This window comes from Myotis nattereri, assembly GCF_964212035.1.
Source record: "Myotis nattereri genome assembly, chromosome: 7".
NCBI classification, from domain to species: Eukaryota; Metazoa; Chordata; class Mammalia; order Chiroptera; family Vespertilionidae; genus Myotis; species Myotis nattereri.
The window spans coordinates 59,459,672-59,485,432 of record NC_138082.1 but is presented as its reverse complement, the minus strand read 5'-3'; the positions used below and the strand labels follow the sequence as shown (position 1 = coordinate 59,485,432).

Sequence of the window (25,761 nt, the reverse complement as noted above, 5' to 3'; positions counted from 1 at the left end):
GGCCGGGCTCCCGCGGCCGGGGCGCCGTCTCCGCGGGGTGAGTGCGCGCGGGGGCGGCTGGGGACCTTCGGGGTCCGCCCGAGGGCCTGGGGGCGCCCACGGAAACTCGGAGGCCAGCAGACACCTCTCCGGAGTGCGGAGCGGGGGACTCTGAGCCTGGAGGCGTGGGTAAGGGGTGTTGCAACACTACTTGGCAGACATGCCTTGGGGCGGGATTTGGGCCAAAAGATAGGAGGGGGAGCGCCGGGGGCAGGCGGGAGCCGTCCCGGGGAGGGGCGGGCGATCCGGGAGCGGCGGGGGAGGGGGAGGGTCTGGCCCCAGCAGGTAACGCAGCCTGGGCAGCCCGGCGAGTTGGCAGGTGGAGTGGAACTCGCTTGCCAACTATTCATTTAAAGAGTCAGCTGGGGAGGACGGTCAGGAGGGCTGGGCCAGGCGAGAAGGGGTGGCCGGGATGCCGGTGGTGGGGGAAGAAAAGAGACGCCCCGGGAAGCTTGGAGGCGAAATTGCGCTTGCGGTCCTGGCCGCCCTCCTGCCTTGAGGGCGGGAGGACACTTTTTAGAGACTCGGCTGGGGAGGCGAGCCTCCGTCCCAGGGGAGGAGCGGCGGCTGCAGAGCCCGCCGCTCCCGGCCGCTGCGCCCCCCAAGCCAGGTGCGCTCTCTTTTGTCCACCCCCCTCGGCTCCCCACTCTCTCCCCCGCCCCCACCTCCTTATTGGTGCTGGTTTGCAGCGCTCGGCTCCTGCGCCTTCACTTTCGCGTGTGAATCTGGCTCGCCCCTCCGTATTATGTCTGCACTCCGAAGGAAATTTGGGGACGATTACCAGGTAGTGACCACCTCGTCCAGCGGTTCGGGCTTGCAGCCCCAGGGGCCGGGCCAGGGCCCGCAGCAGCAGCTCGTGCCCAAGAAGAAGCGGCAGCGGTTCGTGGACAAGAACGGCCGGTGCAATGTGCAGCACGGCAACCTGGGCAGCGAGACCAGCCGCTACCTCTCGGACCTCTTCACCACCCTGGTGGACCTCAAGTGGCGCTGGAACCTCTTCATCTTCATCCTCACCTACACCGTGGCCTGGCTCTTCATGGCGTCCATGTGGTGGGTGATCGCCTACACTCGGGGCGACCTCAACAAAGCTCACGTCGGCAACTACACGCCCTGCGTGGCCAATGTCTATAACTTCCCCTCCGCCTTCCTCTTCTTCATCGAGACCGAGGCCACCATCGGCTATGGCTACCGCTACATCACCGACAAGTGCCCCGAGGGCATCATCCTCTTCCTCTTCCAGTCCATCCTCGGCTCCATCGTGGACGCTTTCCTCATCGGCTGCATGTTCATCAAGATGTCCCAGCCCAAGAAGCGCGCGGAGACCCTGATGTTCAGCGAGCACGCGGTGATTTCCATGCGGGACGGCAAACTCACGCTCATGTTCCGGGTGGGCAACCTGCGCAACAGCCACATGGTCTCCGCGCAGATCCGCTGCAAGCTGCTCAAAGTAAGTGCGACCCGCCCCCTTCCCCACCCGGCCACCGCGCCCCCTCCAGCCTGAGACCCACCCCGCCCCCTCAGTCTCACCTTCCGCCACAGGTAAACTTCCGTGGGGGGGGGGGTTGGGGGGGGTGGGGGGCTTGGGCCCAGAAAGCACAGTGGGCAGTACTGCCCTGGCTCCGCTCCCTCGCTGCTCTTCCTATGCATCCTTTGGTTGTGCTTGTATCACTTTCTGGACTAGCGACACTTAAGGAGTGCGCTGGTTTCCTGGAGCCCAGAGGTGAATGAGTGTGCCCTGTTTTCTGCCTTACCCTTGCTGCTTTGCTCTTTAGAGCTCTTTGGATTTGTTGTCAATACTTTGCTTCCTTAAATTTCGGGTACGAGAACTGGGCAGGTTTTATTTGGAAGAAATAGGTGCTGAACTTACCCCAACTTTTACTTAGAGCTCTTCTTCCTTTCATTATTTCTTTTTCCCCCTCCTTAATAATATCAGCAGGTGGAGTATACCTCTAGAGCCAGTAACAGTAACTCTGTCTAGGGCCATCTTTTGAATGAACACAGAGCCCCCCTCCCCCCCAAAAAAAAACACACAACAAAAACAAAACAAAACAACAAAAAAAACCAGTTAATAAAGTGGAAGAAACAACACCTGGTTCTTTAACATTTTACTTTTACTAAATATTTTCCTAGAGAAGTATTCTGTGAAAGCTTGAGTGCTTTTCCTGTAGAGCCTCTTGTTAATTTTATTCTCAATTGCCTAGTTCTATGAAGCCTTTGTCAATTACCGATTTCACTTAAAGCTTTTCAGCATCCATTAAAGAAGATTGCCTCCTACCATCAGCAGTGTAAATGCTAAAACAAATTGCACCTAAGAGTGGTTGCTAAAGCAAAGTTCATCTAGTCGTTAGAGGGCACCACTACAAACAGGAAGAGAAGCCCACCCTCATCACTCAGCCAGTCAGAGTCTGGGAACAGGATATAAGCCCAGTTCTCTGAGTGTTATTTACAATTCATCTTTTGGATGGATTTGGGTAGTTTTCAAGTATTCACAGCTTTAAAAGCGTGCCCTTAAATGAAATCGTGAAAACTTATCTGAGCTTGCATACAGAAGCGTAGCCAGTTTCCAAATTTAGCATTGATAAGATGAAAATCGGTTACAGTTACAAGTTGAGATTTGGCTTTAAAATTCAATTTGCACTCTACAAATACATATTGTTTTACACAGTCTCAACTTAGGTTGCAGTTAAAGGTGATCCAATCTGCTTTGAAAAGTTTGGACCTCCTGTCATTTTCATGATTCACGTATGAGATCTTACCCTATGACTTGACCATGTTGCTCAGCAAATTGTTAGATTAAAGCAGTTCAGTTGTTCTGTCATTCCACATCAGGCACGTATTTACTACGCTTACAGACAGTGTAGAAATTAAAGTTTGTAGGGCACGGTGGAAAATTTTCAGCCTGTTTCTGATGTACGTGTTCATTAAGATAACTGCAATAATTAATTTGAATAGATCATATGCTGTATAATTAACTTCAATGAGCTACATACAGCTTTTTTATTTAACTTAGCATATTGTGTTACTGACCACTGTTTGAACTAAGTGAGTAGTTTGGGTTAAGCTAAGCAGTTGTGTTGTAGATATGTTTATTGCATTGATATTTGTAATATGTGCCTGTTCTGTTAATAGAACAAGATGTATAATCTCTCTGTGTTAGACCTACTTTGTTAATACAGTGCAGTCTCTCAAGGAACCCATGTTATGTGTTGCTTTGAGATTCTTATTGAAGAGTAGATTACCATATTGATTGCTCTATTGGAAATTTAAAATTAGACTTTAAAGGTCATTTTACATGCTGTTCTCTAGTTTTCCAAATATGTAAAGCCATTTATTAAAGCAAATATCCTTTTAAGGCAACATATTTTTAGGTGCTTTTAGACTTTATCAAGTTTTATTTTTAAAAAGCCAGAAATAATTAGAATTAATTTACATATCAATTTTTTGTTTGTTTGTTTGTTTTTTACAAAGGGACAATGAATCTGAATTATTCAGTTGCTACAGTGGTTCAGAACATTAATAATGATTTCTGTGCATAAGACCATGTGCCATATGTACCTTAAGGAATGTCCTGATTAAAAAAATAATAATGAAAGGTTGATAGTGTTGGCAAATTTAAACCAAGGTGCTATATCAACACAAGGTGATAAAAACATCTAATTAAAACAATATGTATGATATTTCTATAAAATATTTTGCTCTTGATTTGTTAGGAAGATATCATTGCTAGAAGTTAAAATGATTGGCATGTGGCATAAATTTGTATTTAAACAAAATATGGGGCGATTTTCTCTTGCTTTTTTGTGAAGCAAGAAAGTTGATTGGTGGCAGCTCATCATCCAGCCAGTTGTAGTTTGAAGTTGATTTTTCTTGTAACCATGGTAATTAAAATGAATTCTCATAGTTCACATTATTTCCTTAGACTTCACTAAAAGGAGTCATGTTTTATTAGGGAACTGATAACATTCAGCAAAATTAGGTGGGAGATTTGCTTTTAATATGTTTCCCTTATTTTTTTAAGGGCCTGATATGAATTGACCTAAAACAGCCAACTATATTTTAAAAGAGAACCTACACCAAATCATATAGTATACTATTTTGATATTAGTCTTATACAGCTTCTTATAAAAATCACTACACATATTCAGTTTCCTCCTTTAACCCCCGTTTGACATTTTAAATATAAGATTTATGTATATTTAATACAGAGAAATATACAGAATTTTAAGGAACCAACACCCATTATATTTAATGGTAGTAATTATAGTCTATGTATGTTATTCCTATTACCTAATTTAATTTCACTTATACTAGTACAGAGTTGGGCAAAAATAGGTTTACAGCCTGGCTGGCATGGCTAAGTGGTTGAGCCTCAACCTATGAACCTGGGGGTTAGAGTTCGATTCCAGGTCAGGGCATCTGCCCTGGTTTCAGGCTCAGTCCCCAATGCGGGGTGTGCAGGAGGCAGCCTATCAGTGATTCTCTCTCATCATTGATGTTTCTATCCCTCTCTCCCTCTCCCGTCCTCTTTGTAATAAAAAAATGTAGGTTTACAATTGTGAGTATGCAAACCAGTTTATTCTTGCATTATTAATTAATTATTGTATTATTTTCCATAGAAATCACTGTAAACTTACTTTTGTCCACCCTGTATTTTTCTATTGAAGTTTTTCTTTTTTTGCTGAATAAAATCGGATTTTTTAGTATTAATAAAAACTTTCTTTTTAATAACTATAAGGCACTTTCTATTCGTTGGAAGATTGTAAGAATAAGGATATGACTTTTTAATCCTTGCTAGTATGAAAGTTTTCATGCATATTTCTGTTGAATTCTCTACGTTTTGATGGAAGTTTTTTTATAACTTCTCTGCCCTGTTTTTAATTGTTATTCACTTATATGAAAGCAAATTTTACTTCAACACTATTTCTGTCTTCCAAGCTTGTGAATACTGAAATTTATTTATTTAAATATAGATTTTCCAATTTTATGCCTGGAGCAGTTGGTCCTTTTTCTACTTAGAAAACAAAAAAGGAAGCAGATTAAATTTAAAACATTAATATACTATGAAGTTATTTTTACATTAATATTTATAAGTTTATCAACTCTTTTAAGATGACCATTCTCTTATTTTTGTCTTCATGCTGATTTTTATTAGATTTTTATATTTATTCTAGTTTTCTTTTTCTTTTGACCTAAAATATAGTGACTAATGAATAGCAATGTCATGTTAATACATCATCTAGTTGAAAGTTTTAATAAAAATGTCTGGATTAGGGAGTTGAGATTGATGGCTGGAATGTTGGATCCTGTAATTTACTGATGGGTATAAAGGATTTGGACATTTCACATACTTCTTTCTACAAATCTAATACTAGAGGTTGACTGCCCTAGATTTACATCTTATTAGGGGAAGGTTTTAATTGTCTTTTTTGATATATTATTCAGGAATTTACAAACTTATTCAGAAGCTGTCATATGTATATATGACATATAGGCACTCAGTTAATCCTTATTCACATAAAGTAAACCTAAAATCAACTATTATTGGATCCATATTTTGAAATAAAGAGATAAGGAAAAAATTTTCTTATGAAAGTATATTTCTTTATATTTTTATTCGTTGCAGGTAGTCGTTTTCTTTCTTTCCTGGGAGGTCAGCTGTGCAACCCTTAATTTTCACTTGTTGAAAAAGTAATGGTGTACAATCTTCTTCTAGTGTATCACATACATTATTTTTGTATCACTTTTAAATTCTTTATTTATATGGATACTCAAAATTGGGTGTTATCTGGCTTACTCATATACGTGTGAACAAGTTAAGATGCAATAAAAACAAAATTGTTGGACTCTTTCACTGATTGAGCCAGGCCAGTTTGCACTTTAGTTTTTAACTTCTTTTTAAAAAAGTTAAATCTATAAATGATTATTTTACAAAAACAGTTTTTCTGAACATCATATAAGCTGTTAATAAAAATATTGAAAGAGTTTAGAGCTGAATACTCCAGAATTCTTAGAGCTAGATCCTATAATTGGGTAATTTTTTTTACATGGATTAATTATGACTTGGGGGAAAAAAGAACACAATTCCTATTTAGTCTACCTTTGTTTTCTCTGAAACAAGTACAATAATTTTAAAATCTATAATTGTTATTATTTTAAAAAATAGTAGTAATATGTTGTTTTGTTTGCTTTTGTTCTTTATTTTTAACTTAGTACTGAAAAGGACAGGGTGGCTTGTACTCAGGAGAATACAGGCTGAATACATAAGGGAAATAAAGATCCAAATATAAACAGCAGTAGGTAAGGAGAAATGATAAAGGGAAGCAGGAAAAGGCATTTAATGCATTTGAGGTTGCTTGTAAGTAGGAGGGCGCTTGTGCATGGAAGGATACAAATTCTGTCCACAGTTATTATAAATTCCATAAAAGGCCCCTAAATAATTATAAAGCCGTTCTTTCATTTGAATGGCATAAAAGTCTCACATGATTGATTACCACACAAATTCCATTCCATTCCATGAGGTACTTTATTTTTATAAAGTGAACATATTTTTATGGGATAAGTAGCTTAGTATTAAAAAAATCTTTATTTTAGAATTGACGTTGGCCATAGGGTTTTCCACTTGATATTGATGGAATGTCAAGCTTACATAGTCAAAAGAAATGTGCACTTTAATTGTAGATGGTCTAAATAAAATGATACATCCACACACTTCTCTACCTGGCCTTAATTTTGGTCTGAGTCCCAAAACCATTGCCAAAACTGCTTTCAGTCCCAAGGCATTTTTTATTCCTTATCGTGGTGCTGGCATTTGGGCTCATTTCCTAATTTTAGCTTCCAGAGAGTACTCTGACCTCATTCCATGTGTTTTCTTCCTGACTTCAGCATATATTCAACACACACACACACACACACACACACACACGCACACACACACGCACACGCACACGCACACGCACACACACACACTTAAGGAGAAGTGAAATTACTGATGAAATCCTGGGGAGGTGTTTAGCAAGACTGGCTTTCCCTCTCCAGCTGGGACTGGTTTCCTTTTCTTCCTTTCCCTTTCCCTACAACTGGCCTTCAGTGCCCTTCTGTAGTAGGGACTTGTGGGAGGTGAAGGGGTGTGGATCAAAGTGGTTCTCAACCTTCTGGCCCTTTAAATACAGTTCCACATGTTGTGACCCGACCATAAAATTGTTTTCATTGCTACTTCGTAACTGTAATGTTGCTACTGTTATGAATCGTAATGTAAATATCTGATATGCAGGATGGTCTTAGGCGACCCCTGTGAAAGGGTCTTTGGACCGCCAAAGGGGTCGGACCCACAGGTTGAGAACCGTTAGAACATGATAGAGGTAAATTTCATGAGTCAGATGATAATGACTAAATGTTTCATTCAAAATTTCCCAAGCCTCCCTTGGAGCCAGGACAGACCACAGTGGTTATAACTAGAACAGAGTAATGGATTAGAGAAATGGGAGAAAGGCAGCAATGAGATTGATTGTATTGGTGAAGCGTGTTCTTGCTGAATGAATGTGGACAACTGGTCACAAATCTCCCAGAAGGAGGATGGCCAAATGTGGATCTGCTATGCCAAGACAGTGCTAAATGTGTATTCCAGTTGTGTGTGTGTGTGTGTGTGTGTGTATCTTTGCACAAGTGCTCAACAGGTTTTTTTTTGTTTGTTTTTTTGTAATATAAAAGCCATTTATCAGTAAAGTATGTGATTGGGGACTATCATGATAGTCCCTTCTAGTCATCTCTGACTTGAATCTTTTTCCACCTGTAGTCAGAATTGTAATTATTGTGTGGGTCTTTTTGGACTCTCAATTTAAAGTCATTTGACATTACCTGCTTCTTTGAAATTAGTACATGTGGCGATAAAATGAGCAACAAGCCTTAAATTCTATACATATATTCATTTGCACATAATTTAAAATCTGTATCATAGGAATACTATTTTTAAATAATAATATTTTTCTTATTATTTGTGAAAAATAACTTAGAAATGATTTTCATAACCTAAATTGTAAAAACAATCATTTAAAAAATCCATGATCTCCTAATTATAATTTTTGGGCAGTAAATTTAAACAAACTTTAAGCTATAGATTTCTTTGATTTTTATTTTAATTCCCAGCATTTGTTATAGCTCAGTCAACCAGAAAACCTTTCAAATGGAGGAAAGTTTTTATTTCCTTCCCAAAATTCTATATAATTGAAAATAGAAGTTGTATTAAAGCCAACTCTGGTCCTATTGTTTTCAAATTATGTTCTGAATTTTTAAGAATTTCCAAATTCTGATGAATTTCTTTTCACTTTTTTCTCACTTTCCTGTTTACTCAGTAGTTTTGTAGTTCTAAGTGATTATTTCATCAATTGACGTCAACATTCGTTATCCATTCTTTACTACATCAATCCTAATCTTTAGCAGTTGTTTTGAATTATTGTTGATCTCTAGCATATCTATTTACACAATTTTATCTAGAAAATGATCATGGTTCTGTGTTCCCTTTGAAATTTAGGAAGTTTAAAGAACTAAAGGAGACAATTGAACCATTAACAAATTGCTCTATAAAAGAAAGATTTCTTCTTATATGTCATAAGAGATAACATAATAAAGGTTAAATTGGTTTTTATCTAAAATTTCTTACACCTATTGTCAAAATTTCTGGGCCAATTGATAGTTAAATAAGAGAATTAGAAATATCAATGGAATATCAATGCTCCTGATTTATTACATAGTCCAGGTAGAGATCATGCTTTAATTTTATAAAGGACATGCATAACCCCTACCTCTTCCCCTTCTTCTCTCCCTCCCCTTCCCCTTCCCCTTCCCCTTCCCTTTCCCCTTCCCCTTCCCCTTCCCCTCCCCCTTCCCCTTCCCCCTTTCCTTTCCTCTTCCCCCTTTCCTTTCCCCCTCCTCTTCCCCCTTTCCTTTCCCTTCTCCCCTCCCCTCCCCTCCCCTCCCCTCTCCTCTCCTCTTCATATACATGTGTATATGACAGTTCCTTGAACAAAAGATTTCTCACTCTGCTTATACAAGTCCAGAGACTTACTATGCATTTTCCCCTTGGCCCCAGAAAATGTCTGCAATTGCATCAGAATTAGAAAAACCTAGATTAGAATTTTTTGTAAGCCTAGAGTAGAAGTCTATGCTTCTGAAAATGTATTCTGTAGGCATATGTAGGTTTCTAGAACATCATAGGTGTTTGATTGAACATAAACTTGCTCTAACCAGGAGCTCAGATTTTAAACAAGTCCACAACTCCAAGCACCTTCCAACAAAAACCACATCCTCCTCTCTTATAAATAAAAAAGCATTCTATTTAATCCACAGTGATTAATAGGTTTCCCAGTCTATAATAAGTGAAGAAAGCAAACAAAAATCAAGGAGGTAAGAAAGTTGAAATATTTGATTGTCTAACATAAAGACCTGAAGATAAAATTGGGGATATAGAGTCTCTGAGTCATTTAAAGGAAGGGTAAATTAGATAGTATCCACTGGCAAATACTTTTCAATTAATACATAGGGAATTTCACTTACTTGAAAAATATATAAACATGGAAAACATCTTTCAAAGCAATGTAATGTTAATACTTTATACACAGTGCCACGTAAGAGGTACAGTGTCAAGTTTTTCCTACCAGTACTTGGATAGGACATAAAACATTGGTGGTGGTGGGAGGGAAGGTATAATTTTGAGTATATAGGACAGATTTCTTTTAAATAAGAAGGTGTATGGAGTTTGAATAGAGCATTTCCATGCATATTTAAGTCTAAATTACCTATATGTGAATAAACTGCTTTGCTAAAAACAAAATATTTCTTACTCTAGGTTGGCATTCTTCTGATAGACTGCCTACCTGTATTTCTAGGCTACTTCTTTTCATGGGTTGTTGGATGATCAGTGAATTTAAAAGTTAATTACTTACTCAAAAGCTTTTAGAATGAGGCAAAGGCTTAATAGCAAAGATATACATAAAAGGAGGATGAAATTTAATTTTGAGGTACATATATAATCATTAGAAAAATGTATCTTCTTTGGGAAAAATGATTTTTTAAACAAATGAGAAATTGAGTTTTTATAGAATTATCTTTGTGAACACTTCCATTTAGTACTGAAAATTCAGAGCTTAGAATATTTAATAAAATTACCAATATCTGTTTATCAATTATAAACATCAGAGTACCACCTTGTGTTTATATAGCACCTGTTTCTTAGTAGATAACAGTGACACAGGGTTTTTGTTTTGATTTTGGCTTTTACTGTGTTATATTAATCAATACTTATACAACGGTGTAATTGGAAAGAATCTGGTCTCATCCATATTTTACTGGGTTGAAGACAGGTTCAGAAACATAGGTGACTTCTACCTGCCCGGAAATACCCAGTTTTCTCTAATATTGGTTGGTGGAGCTACTGTTTTTATTTTTGCACTATCAGGTTTTTTTCATGGATTTTTCTTATCAGAAATCTCATGTCTTTTTTTTTTTTTTTAAATGAACCACTCACAAGGTAGAGGAGATAAATAGTCTCAATATTTTCATTGGATTTTTTTCTACACAATAAAAGTCCTGAGTATCATTAGTTAGAAAATAGCCTCTGAAATTCTGCTATTGAAACTCTTTCTGGCACTTGCTGCCGTACAATTGCCCACCAATTTGAAACTCTTGGTTCTGTTTTGCAGTAGAGTACATCTTCCTAAAGCGCATTTCTCAGTGTTTTCACACTCATCTATTCTACATAAAAAGCCAATGTATTTCTTGGAATTTTGAAAGTAAGGATTTTCTCTTCCAACTACCACTTCATTGGACAGACCTGTTAACAGATTCTGTGATTCTATTTTGTTCATTGAATTAGCTTTGCAAAGAACCTGTTAAATGTTTCCAAGCCCCATTTCACAAACAGCAAGCATCATTATGTAAATTAAACTTTAATATTTGTTTATATATGATCCTTATAAGTAACAGACACGGAAAATAAAGTAAAAATGAATAGAAAATAAAAATAGGTTTGCTTTCGTGGTTTGCTAATTTTAAATAGTTGCATATTTAAGTTTCAATAAGGTTTACAGTGATTTATGCTGATTGATATTGGATGCCGCTGCCTCATGAAAGTTTTAATAAACCATAAGTTTATCCAAGATAGATTATTAAATGGCATTTGGTCTTAAAAATTTCTCTTTAGCCCAATTTTGTACACTACTTTAAAATTCATAAAATAAATAGAGAAGTGAACAACTTTAATGCAATTTATTATTAGGAGTTTGAAAGCCATTAAATAATAGCATCTGCCTTTTATTTTAACTGTGAACTGTTGTGTGTGTACATAACATAATTTAATATGGTAACATCTTCACTCTTCTATTTTATATCTATTTGTTGCTTTTCAAAAGTCCTGGAAAATAAATTCTTAAGTTTTGCTTTGTAATAATGAAATAAATCTCACTTTAAATTTTGATCAACCTTCTTCAGCTTTAACAAACTCCATAAGAATTGCCTGCTTATTTGCTTTCTGAGAAAATATCTGGCTTGCAATGGGTTCCCATGCAGCGATTTATGTCAAGAAGTAGCACATGCACTTTCAGTTGCACAGTTTGTCCTAACAGCCATTGTTGGACCAGGCATTTCTCCAAAGCTCACGAGTTAGGGAATGGTAATTATAGTAAGTCGTATATTATAAATAATGCATGGATGTCCCGCATGAGCTATGTGGGATTTCGGCCCATTTGCCAGAACATAGCTGCATAAAGATTTGTTTGGAGTTTGTTGCTGATGATTGATAGTGCAGAATGTTGGCAATGATGTAAATTACTGTTAGGCTGCCTTGAAAATTTCAGTGCAAGTGGTGATTTCTTCTCTTTTTCTGTGTGCTTGTCTAGTCTCGGCAGACACCTGAGGGTGAGTTCCTTCCCCTTGATCAACTTGAACTGGATGTAGGTTTTAGTACAGGGGCAGATCAACTTTTTCTTGTTTCCCCCCTCACGATTTGCCACGTGATCGATGCCAAAAGCCCCTTTTATGACCTATCCCAGCGAAGCATGCAAACTGAACAGTTCGAGATTGTCGTCATCCTAGAAGGCATTGTGGAAACAACTGGTGAGTAAAAACAGAGATATACCATCACGTTTCTTTATTTCATAATGGCATTATGTTATATGCACAATGCTTGTCACAAATTGGGTTAAATTTCTCAGCTCACAATGTTGAAAATGATGACTTGCCTCTTAATTTCTTTGTAATATTAAATTGATACTTTTAATATGAAGATTTACTGTGGTGATGATTGCAGATGTAATATTAACTCAGGAATACTCACTGCAAAAAAAACCCAAAACCGCAACTGAGATGACTCCTTAGAAATGATTATGATGTTCTGTTTTTATTACAGTCTTGGATTTTCTATAATCATAATTTTTCTTTAAAGACTTAAGGTTAAAGTAAATTCTGCATAATTAGTGAGCAGCCTGGACTCAGCATGCACGTTCTTGCCTTGGGGATGATGATTCAGGGTGTCACTGACAGAGCTTTGATATGCTGCTATGTGCAACCTCAATGGAAAATTCCTGTGTGTGTGTGTGTGTGTGTGTGTATGTGCATGCGTGCGCGGGCACATGTGCTAAAGCAGCACTTTAATGTCAAAATGGGTCAGTCGATTTCCCCAGATGAACCTTGACCAAAAAAAAATTGAAGCATATTTTTTCTTCTTTTTCTGCTTTGGGATAAGCTACATGCTGTGTGTTATTTGTTAAGACGCAATGTAGCATTGGTATACCCCAATGTTCTATTCTCTAAGGAGAGTAAAATTGTCAAAAGGAATGAAACAATAATTAGAGTACTTTGTTTGGGGCCTGAGCGTTTGGAACCTGAAAGGTGTCTGAGAGGAATAATATACTATCCACGTAATTGTATACATATATGTATGTATATACTAGTATATGTGTTGTATTCCAGTTGTGTTGTACCCTTTCTACAAGTAATGAGAAAGAAAGACATATTTTAGCTCTCAATATTTTAACCAATATTGTTTTAACAATCTTAAAATGCTAGTTATTATGTATAAACTGTAGTACTATAGAAAATAACATAGGCAGTAACATGGAAACATTCAAACTTCAAAGCCAGGTGGGAAACTACATAATCAAATATCTCTCACCTTTGTAGAAAGCTTTGTCCAAGGAACAGGGTGAAGAAGGCATTGCAATTTTTCTACACCTGTCAAATAACACCTCTTTGAAAATTGGGCAATATACATAATCTCTATAAGCGTTTCTTTCTCTTTAAAGCATGAATCATAAAATAACCACCTTGAAGCTGTTTGTCATTTTCTAGCATTCTATTATAGTAATGACTTCAGTTTAAACATTAAGATTTTTAAGAACAGTGAGTAAACATTGAACTCATCAATCTATACAGGAAATTTGATTTCTGTAGAATATTTTATGGTTTAAGTCCTCTATTTAGTTTTTTAACTTAATATTTAAATGATACCATAGTGTATTTCTAAAATGCCATATGTTGATAAAGAATACAGTCAATTTACAAAGCCTTTTAATTTAAGAAAATCTTTACATTTAAATTTCAATTTTTAGTCATCTTATATATTGCAGTAGTCATATATTGGTAGAACTTAAACAGCAGATGTTGCAGTTTTTATTGGTGTATTTCGTATATGCTTCTGTCTGACAGACCTGCTTACAACTTACCAATTGCTTATTATTCTAGTTACGGACACGTGAGAAGTTTCTGTTTCACTTGACAGCCCTAGAAGCCTTTCGTTAGTTCCATCCACCAACCTATCTATCCATTCTTTTTTCCTGTTTATTGCTAGTTTATGTTTCTTTCTTAAGAATGAGGACATTTCCCTACAAAACCACAGTGAAATTTTTAAAACAGGAAATTTAGCAATACCATGACTGCCATTAGTTCTGAGAGCAAGGCCAAATACCATTCGTTGTCATAGTAATTTCTATCCGAGCTATTCCCCCCTCCTCCCCCCCTCCCCCCCGTTTCAGCATCACTTTAAGGATCGCTTGTCTTCTTACTCCCAAGATGGAGTCATTCTTCAACCTCACTTTGTGTTCTTGACCTTGACATACTCAGAAGTACAGGCCAGGTATTTTGTAGCATGCCTCCCCAATGGAATTTGTCTGGGGTTCCCTTGTTAATTCTTTTGATTTTTGACTTCTACCTGGACATCTTAAGGGAATTTTGAAGCAGATTGCTTTTTAAGTTTACTTATGTATTCCTTATGCAATTAACATGTCATCGTATTTCAAAAGGCCATGGTTAGTATATAATGTCTTACATAAGGTCATTAGAAGTTTTGTAATATTTAATTATTTGTTAGGACTGTAGATTTTAATATTTCCTCCGGCCTCCCCTTTATTTATTTATTTTTTGAAAATATTTTTTTTTTATTGATTTCAGAGAGGAAGGGAGAGGGAGAGAGAGATAGAAACATCAATGATGAGAAAGAATCATGGATTGGTTGCTTCTTTCATGCCCCCTACTAGGAATTGAGCCACAACCTGGGCATGTGCCCTGACCGGAATCTAACTGTGATCTCATGGTTCACAGGTTGATGCTTAACCAATGAGCCATACCAGCCGGGCCCTCCCGCCTCCCTTTTAAATCAAAACAATAACAAAACAATGAACTGACAGAGAATGCTTTTCACAGAAAATATGAAACCTTAATGGAGACTGAGTTTCTTAATTAGATATTTACTTTTATGAAGAAGAGATTAAAATTTGCTTCCTCTTAACCTCTTAATTAAGCCTGCTTTCTAGATCTAATATAGCAAGCCAAACAGCATAACTATTACTCACAATTTATAGAAATTATATCATGGAAAATTTATCTGACATTTTATTTGTGTATTTGCTCTAATTAAATCCCATACTGTTTCAGATTCTATCAAATATATCTATATTTTCAGACTTCCCTGAGCCTTATAAAAATAGCATAAACACTTTTATGCTATTTATTATCTATTTACTATCTTACTAAAATTTATATAGATTCATTTTTAAGGATGTTTCATCCTCTATCCCAGAGGTGGGCAACCTTTTTGTGAGTGTGTGCCAAAATCAGCAAAATCTCTGACTCAAAATTCTTCTGCGTGCCAACCCTAATTTTTTGAGAACATGTTACGCCTACTTGATATCTCTTAAAGTGTATGTATGTGAAGAACCTTGAAGAAATAATAAAATTCATTCGAGCGACAAAAACACACTATCTGATAATGAAAAATACATTTATTTTTTAATGTATACATGTACACTGATAGTCCAACAGAAAACTTTATGACTCCATTTGATATTATCAGTGGGACTTTTGCTGCTGCATCACTGATGATAGAGATTTTACATCAGGTTTATATTTCGTGACCTTCAGAGATATGCACGAGCTACTACTTTCATCCGTAAGGCTACTCCTATTTTGAGGCTTAACAAAATCCATCACTGAGACCAAAGATTCACAAGCGTATGTGGATGAAACCAAAACAATGGTTGGATCTAGGAAGGCAGGGAGAGTTAAGGCAGAGGCATAGAAATTGCTCTTCCCCTGATAACTTGTTATGTAAAATTATTTATTTATCTAAGATGCACCTACATTGAATTTATCTGAAAAATAAAAAAGTTGATATTAAGAAAAAAATTGTAAATGGAAGATTATAAGAGAGGGTTTCGCATGCCAGCAAAAGTTACTGGCGTGCCATGTTTGGCACGTGTGCCAGGGGTTGCCCACCCCTGCTCTATCCTTTCATTCTCAATATTTTACTTTCTCCTAATATTTATTGCTCAGAATTAGATGAAATCTTTCAGGTTATTCTGAGACAGCAGTAATACCCTTTTTGTAACAACAGCCTGTGAATAAACACTTACTCAATGTAACTTCCCATCATACTAAGCATGAAAATACTAAGGTTTTTAAAAATCATGCGTTCATTTATTAGACAAGTACTTGGGTGTATACTGTGTGCTCAGAAGTGTTTGAAATGCTGGCGATACAATGGTGACCGAGAGAGGCAGAATCCATTTCCTCATGGAAGTTCTATTCTAAATGGAGGAGGCAGACCACAAAACAACAAAAAAGCAAGATATTATAGATAAAGTGTCTTAATAATAAAAGACAAAACAAAACAAGGTTATGGGGTAAAGAGTACATCCCAGGCTACTTCAGATTGACAAGGAAAGCCTTTCCAAGGAGGTGACACCTCAGAGGAGACCTGACTGTCCAGAAAGATCTGGAGGCAGAGCTTGGCAGGCCTGGTGAAGGCTGACAAGGGCTCGGAGCTGGGAATCAGCTTGACTGATTCCAGGAACTAAAAGAAGGTGGAGGTGGTTGGAGCAGATGAGCAATGTGAAGAGTGGGGTGAGGAGAAGGCAGAGTGGCGGAGGGGCCGCCTCTTCACTAGATGATTGCGTTGCTCCGACAGGAAGTGGGAAGATTTGATTAAAAAGCAAAGCCTATATTTATATGAAAGTAATAATTTAGTAATCTAAACTGTATATAACAAAAAAAATAGAAACACTTTTTTTTTTCATGGAGTATATTTAACAGTGAGTGACCCTAATGTGTTGGAACTGAATGCAGTTTAGATTTCCACTTTTTATTGTATTGATGCTAACACCCGCCTCATCCCCACTTCCCCCCAACACACACACACACACACACACACACACACACACACACACACACACACACACATCTGCATGCACTCACTTCACAGCAGTCCTCTGACAAGAATCTGCTTATCTCATTTAGTTTCTGCTTCTTCCAGCTCCTGTGGTCTCAGCAGGGGTGGTTGGAGTGGAGGAATGGGAGATGAGAAATTAGAAAATTAGAAGCTTTCTAATTTCCTTGAAAGTTTCAACTTTCAGCTTGGGATTCACAATCATTACTTGTCCCGCCCTCCTTGGATCAGATGCACCCATTGTTGCCCTCCTTGCTTCAGATGAGGTGGATTTTCACTCCCAACAAGGAACACAAGATTGGCCTCTTCATTAATAACCTTGACCTCACCCAACACATTCCTGAGAACAGGTTACCTCTAACTCCTGCTTCCTTTGCTTCTTCTCCCAGGAGAGAGAGCACTGCTAGAGGCGAACAGCGTAGCAGATTTGGCTCATTAGAACTGGATGCTTTCAAACTTCAATCTGCTCTCTGCTGCTATTTGGCAGTCTGTTTAATTGTCTTTTCTGTACTCCCCGGCTCTCTCCCCATGGGAGCTATTTTAGACCTTGTCTCTCTTTCCGTGCCCCCAGTCCCAGCTGTCCTATCCCTTCCTTGGCATATCATCTCTCCACCTAGTCTATCAAAAATGTAACACTTCAACTTTTATATATTTCTTACTCTCATTAATCCTTCTCTTGTAGTTTTTTTTTCTTTCCTAGTGTTTGTGGGGGAAAGCATCTTTAGTCTCTAAAGCCATCTTCTTTATAACTAGTTACGTTGTGACTCAAGCTCCAAAACTTACCAATACATGTCAAATACTTAAAATCCCATCCACTCTATTTGCTTTCAGACATTTCCGTGTTTTGTTTTTTGAATGAAAAAATCTCATTATTTGTCACTTTATTCTCAAGGTTGTTCCTGGGATTCAGAGACACAGCATTATCCCTCCCCCTTTATAGTTTCCAATTGTTCCTTATATACCGTGTCATTGCCCCTTCCTAATCCTCCTCTCTGATGTTTCCTGTATCTCTCTTTGTCTTCTTTTCCTTAGTATCTACATACTTGCCTTTTGATTTTTAAAAATATTTTTGATTGATTTCAGAGAGAAGGGAGAGGATGAGAGAGAATCACAGATTGGCTGCTTCCTGCACACCTCTCCCCCAGCCCCAAGTGGGGATTGAGCCCACAACCCTGGGCATGTGCCTTGACCCAGATTCAAACCATGACCTCCTGGTTCATGAGTCAGTGCTCAACCAATGAGCCACACTGGCTGGGTGCCTTTTTCTTTTTTAATTGAATTCTTAAAGTACAAATTCACCATTCCTGTGGAGCCTCCTACCAGCTATGATCTTATAGTTGCTATTCATTTTTGGGGCATTTTAATTTAGAGTCAGTTTGACCAAGTGCCAAGTCATCATTTAACCTTCAAATTACATCCTCATTTGGAAAGTTTGTCTGTATTGGAGATTGCAGTTTTATCCCAGACTTCTTCCCACACCATTTCCAATTAGTTTGTTCATTCCACAAATACCTACGGAGCACCTATTACAGGATACACCTATTCTCGACCATAGGGGACACATTTCTGCCCTTGTGGGTGCATATATTCTTTTTTCTCATTTTTAAAATTAAATTTATTGTGGTAACATTGAATAACATTATATTATTTTCAGATGCATAAGATTATATAGTTCGACATCTTTTTCATGCTACCCACCTGAAGACTAGTTTCCTTCAGTTCCCATATACTTGACCCCCTTTTACCCACTTCACCCTCCCTCTACCTGTTTCCTCTCTGGGTACATATATTCCTTATTGAGGAAGCAGACCACAGAATGAAGTAGTGTTTCATCTAGAATGTGAGGAAGTGATGCGTGCTCTGGGAAAAAATAAAGTCAAGAGAGAGACTGGGAGTGTAGGGAGATCAGGGTAGGCTGCAGGGAGAAGGAGACATTTGAACTCAAACACAGTGAAAAAAATACCTAGGAAAAGGGCATTCCAGGAGGAAATATCAGTAAATGCTCCAAAGGACCCAGGTACCTGGCTGTTCCTTTCTCTTAGTTCCCAAAGTCTGTCAATTCATCTGTTCCTCTGTAAGCCTGCAACATGTGCTTCTAAATCACAGCAGTTGTCTCAGGAATAGGTCCCTGTCTCTAGGATCTCTGCTTGCATGCAGATTGTGCAGTACTGCTTGGTAAATTTCCTTACAACACTCCTTTCATGATATACCTTTGTCCCAAAATCCCTAATGACTGCCAAATCCGAATGCTTTTATTTCTTCCTGAGAATATTAGGCTGCTCTTCCTCATGTAATGTCTGTCCATACACTCACTGATGCTCATTCTTGGTTTCCGTGTCTGTGATAATACTATTTTCACTGCCTGGATAGCACTCTGTCTTCCCTCATATGGCATAATAGCTACTATATTAGTCCATTCTTCCCTGAGAATATTAGTTCACGTGTTTTTCTTTAAAACACACGTTAAAAAACTATTTTTATAATGAAAGGGATATTAAATACATTCCCATAAGGGGAAAAATAGAAATATGTAAAATAAAAACTTTACTGTTAATTTAAACTACTATTCTATTAAGGTATTTGGTCATTAACCTTTTGACAATTGCACTCAGATATATTGTTATTATGCCACGTGTGCTGTTTTATAACTTGCTTTATTGTATAATATATTGTTAACACATTTCATGTCAAATTATCATTCTATACCATTAGTTTTAATGTCTTTATTGTGTGCTAATCTTGGTCTTTATTGTATGTTAATATAGGTATATATCTTAATTCTTATTACCTATCTCCTAGTCTGAGATTTTTAGTCATTTCTTTTTTTAATAATGTAAATAGTATAATAGATTTGATATATGTGCCTCCTTTACAAATTTACTATCCTATATAATAAAAGAGAAACATGTAAATTGACTGTCCCTTCGCTACACTCACCAGCCAATCAGGAGTGAATATGCAAAGATGGTGGGTTAATTTGCATACACAGGTGCCGGGCAGAGAGCAGAAGTGGGAGAGCCTGCAGCTTGGGAGGACTTGGCTCCCTCGGTCGCTCCCTCAGTCGCTCCCTTGGGGGGATGTGACTCCCTTGGTCGTTGGGCAGAGAACAGAGCAGGAGAGCCAGAGGCTTGGGGGTTTGTGGCTCCCTTGGTCGCTCCCAGTGCATGGAACACCAGGAATTCTGGGAATAGTAGTTCTGGTGGCAGCCCCAGGACCAGAGCAGAATCCCAGAGTGTGGGGAGCACCAGAAATCCTGGGAATCATAGTTCTGGTATTAGATGGATCTCCTAGACCGTCCGTGGGCAAACTACGGCCCGCGGGCTGGATCCGGCCTGTTTGAAATGAGTAAAACTAAAAAAAAAAAAAAAAGACCGTACCCTTTTATGTAATGATGTTTACTGTGAATTTATATTAGTTCACACAAACACTCCATCCATGCTTTTGTTCCGGCCCTCCAGTCCAGTTTAAGAACCCATTGTGGCCCTCGAGTCAAAAAGTTTGCCCACCCCTGCCCTAGACACTAGAGCAAAGTGAGCCTGGAGCAGGTTACTGTTGCAGTGGGGGATGGAGGGAAAGCAAAGGTGAGAGACATAAGTAAAATCAGAGTGTCTAGGAAAAATTAAAGGGAAGATACCCTAAAGCTTCTGGGAAATCTCCACCAATGAAGCAAAGAAAAAAAAGCCTCTATTATTCTGTGAGCAACAAATCAAACTGGGTTGGGGGTCTCATATAATTTACTCATATGATTGCAAAGACAGACAGAAACTCCTGGATTGGAGAGGGCTCCTATGAGAGCTCCCAGATTGGAGAGGGTGCAGGTCGGGCTGAGGGACCCCTCTCCCAACATCCCCCACCCCTGTGCATGAATCTTCATGCACTGGGCCCCTAGTTTTATATAAATGTCTAAAGATGGAATTCCTGGGTACAGGGCATGTGAAGCTGTTGTTTTTAAATATATATTTCAGAGTTATTAAATAGAAAGTTGTAGCAATTTACAATTGTATATGAAATTGCCCATTTTCTCATACCCTTATAATCATTTTTATTGTGGCCAATTTGACATTATTTTTTTGATTTTCAATTATTAGTGAGATTGAAATTATTGTATCATCTATGGGCTTTATTTAATAAATTATTAGTTAATATTGCTTATTTTCTTTACAAAGATATACATGTGTAATTTTATCACATTATTTTGTATGTGCTTTATAATAGCGTCAGATAAACTTGAAATTTCCAGGATTGATTGGAGACTTTGTTTCATGGCTTTTTTTAAATATGTTATAGAATTCAGAAAGTGATCAATCCCAGTAAATGCTTCTGATGTTTGTTGTTATTTTTTATTGATTTTAATAGAGTTGTTCTCTATTTCATACGCTTGCTTTCAGAGTCATCAGTTGTTTCTTATAGGAATTAAATCAATAAATGCTTGTTGATTATCTGTTATATTAGGTGTAAGATAATACAGAGATGATAAAGGAGAAAGTCTAGAGTCAAGAGGGAGACAAAAGATGAACTAAAATGAGTATTACCAATATGTACTCAAAAAGACATATGCCAGTCTTACATTGGGGTCTAAAATAGTGGTACCTGATTGATATTTACAGATATCTCCCATTTTCCCTGCATTGCACCCTTCCACCTGCTCTGCCTTAGGCCTTTACCAACCTATTGTCGGTGTCCATAGTGATGCATAAATGCATATAAGATCTTTGGTTAATCTCTTCCTGCACCTCCTTACCCCTTCCCTGTGAGATTAATCAGTCTGTTTCATGTTTCCATGCCTCTGATTCTATTTTGTTCATCAGTTTATTTTGTTCATTAGATTTCTTGTTCATTTATTTTGATTTTTAGATTAATTGTTGCTAGGTATGTATTTATTGCCATTTTATCCTTCATATTTTTTATCATCCTTCTTGCTCTTCTTCTTAAAGTGTACCCTTCAACATTTCATGTAATACTGGTTTTGTGGTGATGAACTCCTTTAGCTTTTTCTTGTCTGTGAAGCTCTTTTTCTGACCTTCAATTCTAAATGATAGCTTTGCTGCATAAAGTGATTTTGGTTGTAGGTCCTTGCTATTTATCATTTTGAATATTTCCTGCTACTCCCTTCTGGCCTGCAAAGTTTCTTTTGGGAAATCAGCTGACAGTTGTAAGGGTGCTCCCCTGTAGGTAACGCTAACGCTTTTCTCTTGCTGCTTTTAAGATTCTCTCTTTTTCTTTAACCTTTGGAATTTTAATTATGATGTGTCTTGGTGTGGGCCTCTTTGGGTTCTTCTTGTTTGGGACTCTCTGCCTTCCTGGACTGTTAAGTCTATTTCTTTCACCAGGTAGGGGAAGTTTTCTGTCATTATTTCTTCAAATAGGTTTTCAATATCTTGCTCTCTCTCTTTTCTCTTTCTGGAACCCCCATAAATGAGAATGTAGGTATGCTTGAAGTTGTCCCAAAAGCTCCTTACACTATTTTCATATTTTTGGATTCTTTTTTCTTTTTGCTCTTTTGATTGGGTGTTTTCTGCTTCCTCATATTCCAAATTGTTTATTTGATTCTCAGAATCCTCTACTCTACTGTTGAATCCCTGTAAATTATTCTTTATTTCAGTTAGTGTATGCTTAATTTCTGGTCCCTTTTCATGTCTTTGACATTCTTACTAAGATCCTTGAAAGTCTCAATAAGTCTCTTGAAGCTCTCATTAATTCCCTTGAAGCTGTCATTAAGATCCTTGAGTAATCTTATAACCATTGTTTTGAACTCTATATCCAGTAGGTTGCTTGCTTCCATTTCTTTCATTTGTGACATGCTTCTTTGTCTCCATATTTTGGCTGCTTCCCTGTGTTTGTTTCTATGTATTAGGTAGAGCTGTTATATCTCCTGGAATTGGTAGAGTGGCCTTGTGTATTAGGTGTCCTGTAAGGCCCAGTGGTTCAGCTTCCCCACTATCCTCAGCTAGGCACTCTAGGTGTGCCTCTGTGTGGGCTGTGTGCACAGTCTTATTGTAGTTGAGCCTTGATTGCTGTTGGTGTCCAGGCTAATTGGCTATGAGGAACAGCTGAGTCTAGAATGGAAGAGCTGCTGTGCAGGAGAAAACCCTATGGAGCAGGACTTGTTTCAGTGGGGCTTTGGTGCTCACTGAGTCTGTCTCTTGAGTGTGTTGCTTGTGGATGTGTAGATTTGTAATCTGGTTTGGTCTGAAGCTGTCTGTTGGGTTCATGCATGGCTTTGGGACCTCTAGGGAGTTGCAAAGTCAGCCACTGCCTGGGGCCACCCAGCAGGAGCTAAAAAGAGCTTTGCAGATGGCTGCTACTTGTATTGGGCTAGGAAGTGCCCAGGTGAGGCCCATATGTGAAGCAAGGCAGGCTGGTGCTGATGACGAGTCTTGGGCCTTTTATTGATAGGTCTGATGCCAGCTGCTGCTTATTTGAGAGATTTTAGCAAAGTCTAAAGCCTGAGCCAGGACAGGCCATTCATATCGAAAAGCTGCTGCAAACAGCTTGGGTGGGGCTGCAAATTGGATGGGCTGGGGTCTCAGGGAATCACTAGGGTGGAATGAACAGTGTGGGCCATGTTGATGGAAACTCAAATTTGGCTGCCAGTCAGCTCTATGACAGGGAGGTTCTAGCACAGGAATAATGACCCCTGGGAGTGCCCTTGTCTGGGAAGAAGCGATCTCCATGTTCCTGCCCCAATGTCAGGCAGTCCAGTTCGTCCCTGTATGTCCCTGGATGATCCCAAAAACAATGCCCGAAGCTGGAGCTCAGAGGAAGCAGGACCATGTAAGTTTGTCGAGCCCTTTAAGAGGAATATCTGGGACTCCAGCAGTTTCCATGTCACTCAGTCACAATCCCCACTGGTTTTTATAGCCCAAAGTTATGGAGACTTCTCTTCCAAGCTCTGGACCCCTGGCCTTTCCTAGGGATCTGGTGTGGGGCTGGGGCCCCCTGCTTCTCACAGGAGGCCTTAGAGATATCCCTCTCAATTAAATAAATGCCACGTGTGGGTGTTGGATCAGCCTGTTCCACACTTCTGCCCCTCCTACCAGTCTCAATGTGCTTTCTTCTTTACTTCTCTAGTTGTAGGACTTCCATTCCTACAACCAGATTTCAGCCAGATTTCAAGAGGTTCTGAATGATGGTTGTTCTGTATTTTAGTTTTAACTTTGATGTGGTTGTGGGAGATGGCGAGTACCAGCGGTTACCTACACTGCCATCTTGGTTTCCCTCTGGATTTGTTCCTAAGGAGAGTGAGAAGGCCACCCTAAAGGACATAGCAGGAGCTGAGACAGGAAGGTAAAGCAGAAGCTCATCAGCAGGGAAAGGGAAGCTGAGCATTCTGGCCAGAGAAACAGTGAGAATTCACTTTGTTAGAGGAATCACATGATTTGGTACAGTCAGAGCATTGAAGAGGTGGAGCGGAAGTGGCTGGAGATGAGCCTATCCCTGAGTCATAATTATACCTAATTCTTCAAGCAATAATACCCTTGAATGATTTTAAGCAGGAGAATGCCATGATCAGATTTGTTTGATAGAAAGATCCCTCTGGCTGCAGGTGGAGGATGGATTGAGCGGGGCTGAGACCGGAGACAGACCAGTTATTAGGCTGTTACAATAGGCCAGACCAGAGGTAATTGGGTCCTGCATGGAATTGTCTGGCTCAGGCAACTATGTGATTTTTGAAAATAATGAGAAAAGCCTCTAGTTTAAAGCTGTTACTTATGATTAACCAGGAATAGGAAAAAGGGCCACAGGATCCTTCCCACTGAGGTTCCACAGGCTATTTAAAAGAAGTCAAGGCACCCAAAAAATCAAAAGATAAATTGAGAAAAAATGAATAAAACAGCACAAACAAGCTATTGACTCTTCTTATTAGTGAAAAACATTTTCAAATTTTCTAATGAATAAAGCACAGAGGAGAGCTCAACTTGTGAATAATTGAGATGTGCTAATAATTTTCCTCCTGAATGATTCCACAGTATTTAGCTTTATTAACTGTAATGAATCATTACTCCTTAGTGATCTGTCAGAAGGTAGTGATCAGCAAACCCCCTAGTGTTATTGTAAATGAGGTAGCACTCTCCTGACCATTGGAAATGTTATTCACCCCTCCTCATTGCAGTTCTGAGTCATTAGCCTGTGAGCTCTTTATATTTGGGGTAGCCAGGCCCTAAATCAGGAGCATCGATGGGTTGTCTCTCTGGTTGCCTGTTTTTGCCCAGATTGATGTTACTTTTTTAAGTAATTGCTGCCATTTCAGAAGATATTCCACCTCATCAGATAAAAGTTCATGGCATATGGATATGTATATATTAGAAATCTCAAAGTACCTTCCTCCCAGTAATTTTTATTATTATACATTGATTAAATATTTATTGCTTCCTAATTATGATGCTTTTTTAGAGATCCTTTTCAATAAGTCTTTGAGTCAAAAGAAAACCAAAATTTTTTTGGGGGGGTATATTGATATTTTTTAATTTAAGGCAACTTTTTATGACCAATTCCTAAATCAAATCCTACTCCATCATTCTATTTTAATAGGACGTTGTAGAAATTTTCAATGGATTTTGAAAATTAATACCTAAATATTGAGGCAGGAAATAGGGTGGCCAACCGTCTTGGTTGCCCTGGGACTAAAAGGTTTTCTGGGCCAGGGGGGCTTTCAGTGCTAAAATCAAGCTGGGATGGTTGGTCAGTTAAACCTTCCTACATCCCGGTTTCAGTTTAATTGAGAAATTTGAGTTATTAATAGTGGAATAGATCTTTTCAAACTCATGATGGGTGTTACTCCACTAATTCTCTTACTCTGTTTTTGTCAACATTGTCTCAAAACTACATAAAAAGAATATTTTCACTTACCTATTTTCTCTATAATTTTATTGCTATCTTTTATAGAATATTTAATTAATGAAACATGGGGTTCGGTGGTTCAGACTTCTCCTCCTGGGTTCTTGTCCGACGAAGTTGAAGAATAAATTCGTGGACTAACAGATTTCTTTCATAAAAATGTAAAAGTTTATTGA

The 25,761-nt window shown here is 38.5% G+C and overlaps 1 protein-coding gene across 1 annotated transcript in view; it reads left to right on the top strand.

Annotated features, from left to right (window-relative positions):
- Positions 1-775: 775 nt before the first annotated feature.
- KCNJ3 (potassium inwardly rectifying channel subfamily J member 3) overlaps positions 776-25,761 on the top strand; it is a gene marked incomplete at its 3' end in the record, with an annotated part of 138,880 nt that continues 113,894 nt past the window's right edge. Inside the window, exons 1-2 of the mRNA XM_081095680.1 lie at positions 776-1,486; positions 11,928-12,144. Coding sequence (XP_080951806.1) covers positions 785-1,486; positions 11,928-12,144 — 919 coding nt within the window. The 5' untranslated portion in view covers positions 776-784. The remainder of the gene's footprint in view (positions 1,487-11,927; positions 12,145-25,761) is intronic.